At 37.1% G+C, this 14,896-nt stretch overlaps 1 protein-coding gene across 1 annotated transcript in view; it reads left to right on the top strand.

The window, feature by feature from the left end:
* Positions 1-12,615: 12,615 nt before the first annotated feature.
* LOC136813022 (receptor-type tyrosine-protein phosphatase S-like) overlaps positions 12,616-14,896 on the top strand; it is a 41,085-nt gene continuing 38,804 nt past the window's right edge. Inside the window, exons 1-4 of the mRNA XM_067069535.1 lie at positions 12,616-12,897; positions 13,299-13,519; positions 13,852-13,927; positions 14,319-14,536. Of these exons, the coding sequence (XP_066925636.1) occupies positions 12,813-12,897; positions 13,299-13,519; positions 13,852-13,927; positions 14,319-14,536 (600 nt within the window). The 5' untranslated portion in view covers positions 12,616-12,812. The remainder of the gene's footprint in view (positions 12,898-13,298; positions 13,520-13,851; positions 13,928-14,318; positions 14,537-14,896) is intronic.

Genomic DNA, 14,896 nt, shown 5'->3' with positions numbered 1-14,896 from the left:
TGACAATTTTTTGTAACCGTCGTGTTAAGGTATGGATCCCTAGCTGCCATGACTCTATCTTGCAGCCACTTTTCAAGATGATACAGATTTGGGTTCTTGGTTCCTTCGCAATACAAATGAGTATTCAGACCATTTCCTTTGGAGGTATACAGGAAGCTTCGACAAGGTCTGACGTAGTAGATCAGTGCTATAGATATCAGCAACATAGTTCATCTTTAGCAGTGTGTTTAGACAAGTCGAGATTTCGAAATACAGGTTTGCAAGAGCCTTCGGATCAGAATCGTGGACTTGTTTGCGTTTAGTTATCCTTTGGATCACAGATTGAGCAACGACCACCTTGTTTCCAAACAGATACTTCAGTTTCTTTAAGGAACTGACATAACCTTGGTCATCATTGGTGAAACCTTCAATCGATTTCGGGCTTTCGCCTTTCAGGTGTTGTGACAAGTAAGTGTGCTTTTGGAAGGAATCGAGATACGGTTGCTTATGGACTATGTCATAGAACTTTGATACGAATTCGATCCATTTGTCAGCTTCTCCTGCAAACACTATCAAATCCTGTCTGGGTAACCTTTGTTGAATGAGTAACTCCATTTGGATATTCCTTGAATGGTTGGTATCCGGGATAGTCAAATTATTTGGATCTAATCATGAACATATAAACGACTGGACATCCATCTCCTTTGTCTTTTGGAAGATATTACAGCTAGCTTCGTTGCCGCCTCGTTAAAATCATAAAATGAAACAATTTATTTTGATGATATACCACTTGGGAATACCTTGCTAACAACGTCAAAACTTCGACAAAAGTCTCTGTTGTTCTACTCCTCTCAAGTCTTTTATCTATATCATTACAAAGATAACAGAGGCAAAATCGTCATCAGCTTGTCAAAACTCCGACTAATATTTCAAAATTTTGACTTAAAAGTGTCTAATAATTTTAGAGAGTGTCACATTCTAATTTTGATATTCTTATTACACAGGCTCTCAAATTTGGCAAGCTATTTTTTTCAAGTCATAAAAAAAATTAATTCGAGTGACAAAAGCGATTCAAAAGTATACACGCAGTTGAAATTCTGCATTTCAGAGTTGAAAAAGTTGATAAAATATATTACAAACTTGTAAAAAAATTCGAAAATTACTTTTTTGTGCATTAGGAGTAATGTTCAAGCTCTATCAATCTTTTTACCTAAATAATTCAAAGAAATAAAATTATGACGGAATATTGTCGGATTTTTCATACCAATTTTGAAAAACAGGCGGCAACGAAGCTCGCTTCAAAGAGACCATAAAAGATAGATGTCCAGTCGTTTATATGTTCATGATCTAATTCATCTATCCATTGGTCTAGAGATCTGCGTTCCGCAATGGGATGAGTGCCTTGAATCGGGCGATTTGAATCAACAAACTGCACTGATTTGAGATATCTCTTTGAAGCTTCGGTTGGTAAAGATGAAGTGACAACATTTTTCATCTGAGGAGGCAATGTTGTCGAAGGGTTGACATTCACGAGGGGATTCAATGTCGTAGAAGGGTTGGCATTGACGAAGGGATCTAATGCCGTTGAAGTGTTGACATTCACGAGGGGATTCAATGTCGTAGAAGGGTTGGCATTCACGAAGGGATCTAATGCCGTTGAAGTGTAGACATTCATTTGAGGAATCAATGTCTTTGAAGGTTGACATTCACGAGGGGATTCAATGTCTTTGAGATAACATTAGCCTGACGAGGTATGTTTGTTGGACAGTAACACATGCGGATTTAAAGTCGGTTGAGTGTACGTAGCCTGAGGAGGCTTGATCATTTGGTTGACATTGCCATGCGGAGACAATGCCATTTTTGAAGCAACATTTGCATGAGGAGCTGGTAATGTTGTCGACAAACGAACGGTTGGGGGTTTGGATTAGGAAGATTTAATTCATCGTCGGAAAGAATTAAGGTGGATATACGGTAGACATTTGGTATTGTGTAGGTACTTTGTAATTGATCGTTTGAAGTTTGATGGTAACCCGGATTTCTTGGTAATTTCGGAGTAAATTCATCGGTATTAGGATTCAAATAGGTTTCGACTAAGTTTTTCATGGTGATACGGTGACTATTCATTAATCTGGTATTGGGTGGTATTGGATGGCGGGTGCGCGCACCGCCGTGTTGGATTGTACTGGCGATAGCGAAAGGGTTGATGTTAGTTTGCGTATTTAAATTTGTATCATGCGTTGAGGTAACGAAAGGTTCAGTATAATCCTGCATTGAGGTCTCGTAAATTCGTATGGTTTTGAATTGCGTGAGTATTGCTTGCGCTGTCGCTTAGATTTTGTATTGATCGAGTTTCGGTATTGGTGTGATTGATAAAACCGTTTGTACTGATTGAATTTCGCTTGCGCTTGATATTATTGGCGATTGTGGTGATTCAATACCCTCATTTAGAGACGCGGGGTCAGGTAAGGAAAACGCAATTCTCCGAGTAACTTTGATTCATTTACGTATAGTTTAGAGAACGCACCGCACATGTCGCTCATTGACGGATTAGAACCAGAGCCAGAACCCTCCTGGTCACGTGATTTTTCGCGCCATTTTGAATATCTTCGCGCTTTTTGGGATAGATGTAACGATGATGGCGGATCATCCTTACGGCTATCAAGGTAACGTTCGATTCTTCCGAAACAAGAATTACGTTGAGAGCGAGTTCATCGATCCATTCATCGCCGAATCGAAATCTCCTTCAGGTAGAATAAGCATTAAACACTTCATGATGATTGATAGCGCCTTTAAGGGTTTGATCAAGAGTCGTTCGCAGGAACGGATTTCAGTTCTACTCCCCCTTTGGTCTACAAGCCCCAAGATTTCAGGAATCATTTTTGTGATTCGATGTTTAGCGCCGTTTCGTTTACGCATTGTCTGAGAGATTTCCTTTTTCAATTGAATTTCTCTGGCTCTATCGCTTTGAGACATTTTGATATGATAGTTAGATGCGTTTGATACGATAACCTTTGATATGCAGGACGCGTAAAGCTTTTGATAAGTCAGCCGTAATAGATTGCGATTTCAAAGTCGTTTGCAGTAAATGCGGTATATGACGAACCAACGATATGAAACGGGGAGTTACAGATAACGAGAAATTCAAACGTTCGGAATGGGAACAGGCAGAATGCGGTATTCTAAATACGGTAAGAAACTTGACGGTAAAAGGGTGGTTACTCAAACTTTAGAAGTTGAAACTGAAAAACAGCGGGATTTCCGGAATGCGGTCAGGTAAGTTTGCGGAAACGGTGAAAACTCAAATTTTTCAGACGGAAAATTGCGGTATACGGAAATCTCGAGAATACGGTAAGGTCACAATTTTACCGGTTAAACACGGAAAGGGGCGTCAATTCGACAAAAAACGTAGGTTTCGTTGAATTTCTGTTTTTCCGATGGCAATGAAACAATTTTTCCAAATTGCAGAATTTGAGGATCAAAACGTAGGTTATCCTCAAAAACTCAATTTTCCAATAGAAAATTCGATATGGTTAGAATTGGTTAAGAGTCTCCCGGTATGGTAGGAGGATACGGACGGAAACAGGCGTGCAAACTAGGAAACGTGGACGAGATACCGGAACAATTACGGAAAGGGTATGATTTCGAGAAACAAGCGTTGGGTTGTCCTCAAATGTGAATTTTCTGGAATACAAACACGTGGGGTCGGAATTCTAGACTCGATTTCCCAGACGGAGTAACAGACAATCAAAAACAACAGAATTTAGAACAATGTCGTAGTGATTCTTTGTCTTTGTCTTTGCCTTTCCTTTATCTTTGTCTTTAGTTTACACCACAACCATAGATAATTCCACAACCGTAAATAAATTCAAAAAACCACAAAAATAAAAAAACAAGTCAACCAGATAAATCAACTCAAATCAACCAGATAAATCAAATCTTTAATCCATATGATAATCTTGTTATTTATTGTAAAGGATTTGTGTTCAAACATGAATTTGAGTCAGTAAAAAAGCCTGCTTATAAAAACTATCTTCTAAACATCAGTCAAATTTTCCACATCAAAACACTATGTTCCTCTCATAAGTCTTCATAAATAACAGTGACGAGTATCAAATTAGCTACGTTTCAATATGCTGTTTATAAATCAAAGTTTAATTCCCGAAGGACAATAAAATGTGACGTCATAGAAAATTACAAAAGCCTCGAGGGACGTATAATAAAGATAACTATCCTCCAAATGATGCTGGTGATTAAGGAATTGTTTACAAACCATGTGTTAAAATTAACGTCTATTGTGCTACATCGTCAAAAGTATTTGAAGAAAATTAGATCTAGCGCTTACCGATTCATCTTATCATCTCGTCATGAGCTTTCTAAAAAAAATCAACAACATTTTCTGAAAGATTTATAATAAATCGCAAACTCGTATCCATTCCTTTAGATCGCTTTTTGATGATTCTGATAGCGCTCACGAAACATTTTAAAGACACAAAATGTCGATGCGTTCAGCAACGGGTTCGGTCGAGAGACCTCGTGCAGTTTTTTCTACTCGTATTGTGATTGGTTTGAAAATATGGCGAAAGCAATTGTTTTACGCATACTAACTCTTGAGAATTTTCTATGTCATGTCAAATGACAGAACTTTCTAAATAAAAAGATGAAGCATTTTTCGACGAAAAGTTTATAATATTGTGTCACTCCGAGGGGGTTATCTAAAGAATCCTGCATTACTAAAAATAGACAAAAGAACGACAAATTTCATAAAAAACGACACATTTCGCCGTCCACAACCCCGACCGAAAGTGACTATATTACCCGCGATTCATTCCCCTTCGTTTATCACGGGAATTAACTACATGTGGTCTAAAAGAACGACAAATTACGCATGCGTGTTACAATGCAGGATCCTTTAGAGGAACAGACTGTTCGTAGCGTAACGCGATGAGTTATATAATAGGTGTAATTGGGCTTTCTCGCCAGTAGAACAGATTTTTGGTGACACAATTTATGTTCACTTTAACCTCTAAATTTATTGATGATCATTATTATACCCTTTTCTTTTTACAGTATGTCACTCCTTCATCACTTATCCTGATTTGCAAGAAACAGGGAAGGACAGCTCCTCTACAGAATTTGAATGTGTTGAGAATAAAACAATATCTTTCCAACATGCAATTACATTGACTGGTATCAAACTTGATTTTGATAACGAAACAAAAGCTGAACTCGAAATGGAATGCATCAATTATGAAACATCTTCAATAATAAAGGTATAATCTCTCTACATTATATGATTAGAAAGTTCACTACTTTTCAAATTTTATGCAAAGGCTTGTCTCTAGCCAAGGCTGTAAGCTAATAATTGATTGATTGTGAGAGAAAATACTAGAATCTGATTGGATGTGATAAATGAGCCGCAACGAGAGTTGTTTGCAATCAGGCGTTTGTATAAGTGTATAGTGAAAACTCATTGAACGGAGGTTAGACACGTGTGACGCTCTGGCTAGCTTGTCTCATCAATTCTTATGAATTGAAACTAGTTTTGCCCTTGACAGGGTCTTCTTCTGGCTTTCAATAAAACCTTTAGTTTCTAGTAGGCTATCCCGCTTGATGGCCAAAATATTAAGAACAATTTAAGACCATTTTAAGGCTTTGCGGACTCTAAAATACCCAACTTCTTAGGAAAAATAGGAACATGTTAAGAACATTTATACGCTTAAAACTCGAAAAGTTAAGAACACCCGAAGGCTTTAAAAACTTTAAAATGCTCTTATAAAAAAACGCGAATACTGAAAAAAACAAAACTGTATGAGATTAGATTTGTTCTTGATATGTATCTTTCTTTACAAACAAATGAGTTACTCGAAAAAAGTTTCTTCTTTATATTTTAGGCAATATCAAAAATGGCAAAGCGATCAACCGTACTATGGTTTGACAAAGAATATATTTGTGATGCGATTAATTTAAAAACAACAGTTTGCAGCACTTTCTCTGTAATTGGTTGCAGCTCAGGTAAATTTGTTTTTGAAGAGCATCGAAATCAATTTCAACGAATTTTCATATACAAATCCCTGAAAATTTTTTAAAGAATTCCAAAATATGGAAATTCCACCATGGGCACGCCTTACCACGCCATCATAAATATCGAACTTTGTTAAACAAGCTTTTATCACGAAATTGTTTTAGAATAAACCTGTTTGAAGCAATGTCAGTGGGGGGGGGGGTAGGGCGTTCGCCCCATTGAGTTTCAAGCCCGAAAGGCTAGAGGCGAAACTTTAACCCTTCCCAGGTAAGAGATATTGAAGCCACTTGTTTCCCATCCAAAACGCGTTGTAATCATGACGACAGATTGTATCTAGCGGTTCTTTTGTTTTGGAGGACTACATTTTTTGCAAACTTGCAATAGATTTTAGTTTCAATCCGGCGTTTGTGTAAAAACTAAGCGCGGGTGTTTTAGATGGAAATAAGTTGCTTCATTTCCCATCCAGGAGTCTCGCCCCTAGCCCTTCGGGCTTGAAACTCAATGATTCGCCCCCCTCAAATTAAAAATTAACCAAAAAGGTCAAAGTTTTCTGAATAAAATGTGAAGGTACCTGCTGTTTTTTGTGACCTTTTTCTGGCTACCTTTGACCTTTTTCAGACCTCCTTTAAGCTGTTAGACTTTTCTTAGACCAAAGTTTTCGCCTGGGGCGCCAAAATTACGAAGAAAACTTTCTGCACTTTTTGTGAGCTTATACTCGCTAACTTTGAGCTTTTCATAGCCTTTTTTAAGCTATTTGAGTTTGCTTATAGAAAACTTATATAACAAATATTCAACATATTTTTTTTCGTCTAATCTTTTAAACTTAAATCTCTTTTTTACAGCAAGCATGTCAAGTCTAGGTGTTCAAGATGGGAAAGGTACTCTGTCAGCAGTAGGTTCTTCTACAGACACCAATTTCAAGGCGGCATATGGGCGTCTACATGATTTCGGCGCCAAAAAACAAAGAGTAGGAAGATATATCCCATACAGTGGATGGCTATCCCAACCTCTCCAAGGTATATAATATAAAGTATTTAAAATTTTTCTGCCTCAAACGGATTTTCTTTATAAAAAAAGATTTTTCCGCCTCAACATTTTGCATAATCTGCCCAAAACTTCAAGAATATTTGCTAATTTGCTGTGTGCAATCCATTTTCTGTCTCGAAACCTTGATTTGACCACTATTTCAGTGTTAAAGTTTTTCCGTCTCAAACGAATTTTCGTCTCAGCGACGTCTGTAAAGAGGCTTTTCCCTCTCAAAACTTTGCATAATCCACCAAAATTACAAGAATTTGTGCTAATTTGCTGTGTACAATCCATTTTCCGAATAACCTTGCTTTAACTAGTTTGCTTTAGTTACGCTCAATCTTGCAGTCTAATTCGTAATGGTATCACTATACTACAAGATGAAAGACTGGATGAAAAACTTTTTATAAGAAATAAGTGAAAATTATAGATAAGAAAAAACCGTTTTTAAAGTTGTTTGGTTGGAATTCGCCTCGCTCCTTTAAAACTTTGTACACATTTCCTTTCTTATAATAGCAACGTGAAACCTAGTTTTATGGTCAATTTCTAGTCGAAATCCACCACACCCCTTAAAAGTTCGCTTTACGTGTTTTCTCTCTTCTTGTAGGAAGCGTGACACCTAGTTTTACGGTCGATTTAGTTGGCAACTCACTGATTCATGGAATCGCAATATCTGGAGCAGGAAACGCCGCCCATTACGCCACGCTATCATATACAATTGCTTACGTTTACAATGGGAAAACACTCGACTATGATAAAACGGTAAGGAAAACAAAATATTACTCTAAGGTCCCGAATAAACGCCATAACCCGTTTTTTAATTTTCGAAAGATTTTGAGACCCGTCCGTTCTTATCCCCCCCCCCCGTTTATAAGATTTTGAAAAAATTTCGGACCCCTTTCGTTCGGACCGACGTATTATTTGGGAGCTTACATCCTTTCTTTTGAATCTGCAAATATCTAGACTGGAGTCGTATATAATTCATTTATTACAGTAGGATAAGTGTTTTATAGCAATTATAATATAAAGCGGATATCAGGAAAATTTCATACTATATAAAATTTCATAAAATCAAGAGAAAATTTACCTTACACCTATGGTAACATCGGGATTCACACCTTGTAAGGATAGTGGGGAAAACATCCTCCACATTGCCCGATGATGGGAGAAGAATCTCTCGAAACGTAGCCAAACGTAAATCTCGTGATCCAAGCCACGAGAAACTTCCAATATAATATAAATTTCATACTATTGAGCATGTTATGTTCACGTTTTTCATAGCCTAGAGCTGTTATTGAAATTAAGGATAATCAGGTTATAATATTTTTTTATCTTCTAGGAAATAACCAGCGCTATCCGTAAAGATCGATACCGATATTTGACAGACATCCACCAGTTCAAGACACCGTTTATGGCAAAAGAAATTATCATCTTGCCCTACCAATGTGCAAATGATCCTGGCGAGAATTACGGCTGTGGTCTACGCGTGGATATCTTAGGGAGCGCAAAAAATATTGGTATGGCGTTCTCAATCTGCCAAGCTGTAGGCGAAATCTCTTTGTCACTTTCAGTAGCAGGGGATGTCAGGGCAGTCAGCAGGGTGTCAGCTGATTTTTTGGGGGCGTCGAAAGACAAGGGTTACAAAAAGGCGCCGATCAATAGTTCCGACACCCTTACCTTTTTTAAATCTTAGAATTAGCAGTTTTCACCCAAAAAGAGAAAAAATACCTCACAATTTTCGTTTCGCTCGTGTGATTTTTACTTTTGATTTTAAAGGGGGTGCCAAAATTCCAACTTTCAAAAATTGCCATCCCAATTTTGGCCGACCCAACACGCTACTGGTCGCGTTTTCATGTCTTAATTGGCCACGAATTGGCCACTTCCCACAGGCCACAAGTCCTCCCCTCCAGACTACAAACATGTGATTGCTCGGAATGTTTTTAGGAACCTTTGATAACCCTATGTTTACGATGGTAATACTGTAAAATATTGACCAAAATGTCGAAAAGTATTGCCCCGAGCTTTCTATATTATTAACGCCAACCAAAACTTTCTGGTTAATTTCCACGATCTTGATTAGAGTTATAGAGAGGGTAATATTAAAAGATGTTTATTCATGGAGAAAAAAATTTAGGCTGTTACTAAAATCTGTTCCATTTTATTATTCAAATCTTGTGATAATCTTGATTTTTACCGTTTCTAGGTAAATTTCCACGTCCGAAAATCAACGACGACGGACAAACAACGGAATGTGTTTCGATATACGTCGCTAATTCTGACGACGTCTCCATCATTAACAATACTCAGTTGACCAGAGGCAAAGATTATACCGTGGTGCGAAACGTGACGTCTCATTCAACAACCGGCTACCGTCGTTTGAAAGTGGAGTTCAACGACGACAGACTGAAGTTGTTTTCACCTTTTAATCAAACTGGCGATGATTTGCAGAAGAAATCATTATATTATTACGTCATGTTCGAATGCCAAGCTAAGTTTGGTAGTGAGGCAATTTACGGAGAATATCGTGTCAAGGCTTATTATGAGGGTAGGTGTTTTATGTTTTTTCAATCTTTTAGTTGACTCTTACTTATTCAAACTTGAACGGGAAATTTCATTTGTTTCGATTACAGAGGTTCGAATAATTGAAAGTATTCCAAGAGGGTTGCTCCTTTACGGGGACTGGAAACAAGTTCGAATTATAGAAAGATTCGAATAAGAGAAATTCGAATAACCAAGAGGCAATTTGCTCTATATATCTCCTACGCTGATGAGACCTTTCGAAAACCTTGGGGAGGATTTCCCTTATTATAATTGACATGAATCCTGTTTTTTTTTTGTACAACGGGCTCTCTCTAACTCAATTTTCAAGAGAGACTAAGAATCCCTTTCGAAGTAGAGAAACATTTACATTACGGAAATTATTTTATACAACTAGCCAAGTTAAGGGGACTAAACTTTGAGTTTGAATTACAGAATGTGACAGAGATTTGACATTATTTATATGTACTTCTTCAATGAAAGGAGTGTCTGTCAGTGATAAAAAACAATCGAATTAAAGGTTTTGTTTTTACGTAAAAGTGTTCCCGTTTCTTATCAGGCACATATTTTATATCAGGAAAGTGTGTGGCTATTGTTATATTATGCCGATATAAGCAAAAAATGTTGTTTCTTTCCTCTTTTTGACCAATTTTGCTCCACATCCGTGTCAATCCAATGTGAAAAAGCTTGTAGATTAAAATTGAATAGTAAGCAAACGATATCACTTTTATTTGAAAACAAAACCTTTAATCACCATGTTCGAAACTGTAATTTTTTAAAAGGGGTAGGTTCAGACCCCCTTTCCGCGTCTAATCTAATGCTTAATCTAAGGTCTTATTCGTTTATGTGAATATACTTCTCTGTCAGTTCGAACTTGAATCATACACTACGCGTTTTTTGGACCTACCCCGGTGGAGGTCCTATAAATTAACCTTTGTCCGTCTGTCCGTCCGTCCGTTAGTTACCAGCTTTTCTCGAGATTGGCTCATTAGTTTTTCCTGATTTTTTGCACAATGATGCAAAATGGCAATGCCCAAAATGTGACGGAGCCCGATTTTCGAAAAAAATTTTTTTGGGGCAAATTTGGGCCAAAAAACGGCTAAAAAACGGGTTTTTTGGACTTTGTGAAAAATTGGATCATTAAATTTTTCTGATTTTTTGCACGAAAGTAGGGTACCATCATAGTATAAGTGGTTCAAGCAGATTTTTTTAAAAAAAATTTTGTGGCTCAAAAACGCATGTTTTATCTATAAGAAATCCTCTTAATAAGCATACATCGATGTTCTTAGTCAAATTACTCAATTTTTTTTATGAGATAGATGTTTTTCTGCTCAAGGGCTTACTTTGAGAGTATGTGTGTTTAGAAGGAATTTGGGTTGCTTGGCGTTTTTTTAAAAAAACTGGCAAATTGATATTTTTTTATAAGCACATTATCAATTACTTAGTATTGGCTTTCTCGAGATTTTCGTTCATTCTTTATGATTTTTTACACACAAAGATGCATAACTATAAACCCTTGAATGTGACAGAAACCCTTTTCGAAAAAAAATGTTTTTGGGCAAATTGGGCCAAAAAAGGCTAAAAACAGGTTTTTTGGACTTGTGAAAAATTGGGATCATTAATTTTTTCTAATTTCTGATAAAAGTAGGGACCATCAGGTAAAAGACGGCTTAAGCATTTTTGCAAAAAAAATTGTTGGCTCAAAAAACGCATGTTTATCTATAAGAATCACTATTAATAAGCATACATCAATGTTCTTAGTCAAATTACTCAATTTTTTATGAGATAGATGTTTTTCTTTTCTCACGAGTGTTAGACATGAAATTTTGGTTGTTGGGCTGTATTTTATAAAACGGCCAAATCGATATTTTTTTATAAGCACCTTATCAATTACTTAGGTATTGATTGGCTCTTTCGTTTCTACGACTTCTTGCATAAAATGCATAATTATAAACCCTCAAATGTGACGGAGCCCGATTTTGGAGAAAAAGATTTTGGGTACTTCAGCTAAAAAACGGCCAAAAGGGTTTTTTTTGGACTTAGTGAATATTGGACCATTGTTTTTTTCTGATTTTTTGTATGAAAGTAGATGGCTCAAGCAGACTTTTGTAAAAAATGAATTTTTCAGCTCAAAAAAAGCATCTTTATCAATAAGAATCACTATTAATAAACATACATCAATGTTCTTAGCCAAATTACTCAATTTTTTGGAGATGTTTTTTTGCTCACGAAGTCTTGAATATGAAAGAACATTTCAAGAGCATGAAATTTTGGTTTCTAAACGTTTTTTATAAGAAACAAACGACTAATTTTAATAGATCGTCACTATTTGTGTTCTGAATGATTGTTTAATGGTCACGTCACGTAGATATCAATTATAAACGTGTTAAATGCATAATCCAGGTAGGTCCATCAAAGTATCACTTGTTTTATCTGGCACCCAGATGGTGAAATTTTCATCCGACACGCTAAAGCTCTGAAGGTCGGGAAAATTTTCAACATCTGGAAGGTTTACATTACGGAATTTTGCCAGACCGCGTCAAGAATTTTGCAGCGGGAGGTCTGGTAACCCAGCCCTCGTTTTCGGGGATTGGCGGGTCGAACCGAAATATTTTTAGGTTTACGGGCAAGGGCTGTTGAACCCGACTGAGGATGCGGCACATCAAAGGCCGACTATCATTCCTCTCCGATGGGAAATTGGCCCGCTCCCTTTAGAGCTTTAGCGTGGGCGGCCACCAATCCGCCATCGGAATATCAGATAAGCGTTTTTTATAAGAACAAACTATAAAAGAACATAAGGCTTCACTGGTCAAAATGTTTAGAACAAGTTAAGAACATTTTAAGGTTTTGTGGACTCAAAAACATCCTTTTTCTTAGGAAATGGTAAAAAATATTCACAAAATGGTCAAATTAAGAACATGTTAAGAATATTTTTAGGCTTAAAACTCAAAAAGTTAAGAACATCCGAAGGCTTCAAAAAAAAAATTTGGATGTTCTTACAAAAAAAACGTGTATCACGAACTTTGCTTTGTCATTCTTTCTAGAATTACCTCATCCCGCGTCCAACCTCACCAAAACATACAAAAACCGATCAACCATATCTTTCACGTGGAAGACAAACACTACAGGGTTACACCTCAAACAATTATTCTACAATTTTACAATCTATTCTCAAGATGATGGTTCCATTGTCCGACGTCTTGATGCTTATGATACAGAAAGTATTGAGGTTTCCGGTTTACCGCAGATGAAGAGCTACACTTTGGTTTTACAGTTGAGAAATAAATACACTTATTCCCTGGAAACGACCACCATTGCATTCCAAACGAAAGGTTGGTTCATGATTAGGCCAATTTTATAGCTCGATTTTTCAATACAGTAAAATACCTAAATATGGAGAAAGTTTCCAACCGCGATTCGATGTTCCTAATAAAACCGTCTATATCGGGTGCTCCAGAATATAGTGCATTGATAGCGGCGCTTTTAGGTTCCCACTAGTATCTTTTCAAAGGCTAGAGTGGCGTGTAATTTACCCCTTCCTCTTAAACTACCGTTCTCAATCTTCTAAATAAATAGTGATCTTTGTCTATAATCAGCCTTCGTTTGTTTAAGCTAACCTGATAAAAGATCTCTTATCTTTTACGTTTCTCCTTCTTCTTTGAGATGTCTTTGTAAGTTTCAGCTAACGCCTTGCCTGGCACAGATCTCATCTTTTTATATTCTTCCTTTTCAGGTGCAAGTGAGCCATTAAACATCGTCACAACAGACATCCAAACAACTGAAGCCTCTTTTTCGTTCGACCAACCTCTTCACGTCAACGGAGACATCGTAGCTTACCAAACACGTTGTAAAGGACCTGGGGACGAACTGGTTTCTGAAATATTAAATATCAATTCTTTCAGTGGTGAAAGTGTTGTCCGAAATTTGGCGCCAAACCGGAGATATAAATGTCAGGTACAAGAACTTTTTCTAAAACACCTATACACCCTAGGCCATGTTCTCCGCCACTAAAACGATCGAGAAATTTCTTCCTAATTTAAGATTTTCAACCAAAAGAAACTTTACAATGGAAATTTTGTTTAATTGAGAAAGAGCTTCGTAAACTTCCCAAGCAAAAAGTTAAAACCCGATCGGGAAGCCCTCTGGAAGTCACGCTTTTCCATTTTAGATTCTCAAAGCCGATCAAGCCCAAATACATTTTTAAGCACTTTTCACTTTTTGGTATGACATTTGATAACAAATTCGTATTCAGTGAACGTTGAATTGGTTTTTTCCATTATATTCAGATTCGTGCATTGGTTACACGGCACCACATTTTTGGTGATTGGAGTGACGTCGTCGAATTTGTGACCAAAAGAGGAGGTATGTTTTTTTCACTTTTGCTCCCCTTGGATGATTTGCATTCATTTTATAATTGGCGAGACGTTTGACGTCAGGCGGCCCTCCGTTCACCCTGTCTATTCTGATTTTGAATTAAATTTGGCAGAAAGTTTACTGTCTAAAGTCAACACAGTGCCTTATTTGACGTCAATTCAATGACTTATTTCAATCTTTTTCAGGCAAAAATTTATTTAACTGCCAACTTTCTACCCACTTTTTGCCTTATCTTACAATTAGAATTGGCAGGGTAGAAAGTCAGCCATCTAAATTAAAGCAAGCATTAGTAGAAGAAGGGATTTTTCTGTTAATCTACGCTTTTAGTAGTCCATCTCGTTTCAATGGTCGATGATTTGTTAACTCCTTATAATTTCAGAGATCTGTCAACAAATACTCACAAAGAACGTCATCTCCTCCACACGACAAACATATAACATTTCTATCGGTCAAGTCATGAAGATAACAGGTTTTGCAATTCAAGGTCTTCCACGTTTCACCAATTTCACGCTGAAGTATAGCACCGATGGTGATTCTAATGACATGAAGAATGTTTTGGATGCTTCGGTGATGGATGGAGTAACGGCTGAGAAAAGGGTAGGTGTCAAATATTCTCAACTTCAGTTGAGCTATAATCTGAGAATGTCTGTATGTATGTATGTCTGTATGTATGTATTTATGTCCGTCCGAAAACTTTGGGGCAGCCTGGACACTTAAAAAAAGGTCGGATTTGGCTGAAATTTGGCACACTTGTTCCTTGGGTGAATATCTAGGGGTGTTTTTTTCATTTTTTGAAAATTTTGATTTTTGGGGCCTGGGGACGAGTTTTTCGCCAAAACGAGGCTAAAACTTTGGGGCAGCCTGGACACTTCAAAAAAGGTCGGATTTGACTGAAATTTGGCACACTTGTTCCTTGGGTGAATATCTGGGGTGTTTTTTTCATTTTTTGAAAATTTT

This window comes from Clytia hemisphaerica, unplaced genomic scaffold (genome assembly GCF_902728285.1).
Source record: "Clytia hemisphaerica strain Z4C2 unplaced genomic scaffold, Clytia hemisphaerica genome assembly, whole genome shotgun sequence".
Lineage (NCBI taxonomy): Eukaryota > Metazoa > Cnidaria > Hydrozoa > Leptothecata > Clytiidae > Clytia > Clytia hemisphaerica.
Note: the sequence above shows the minus strand (reverse complement) of the source record. Positions and strands in the feature narration are given on the sequence as shown.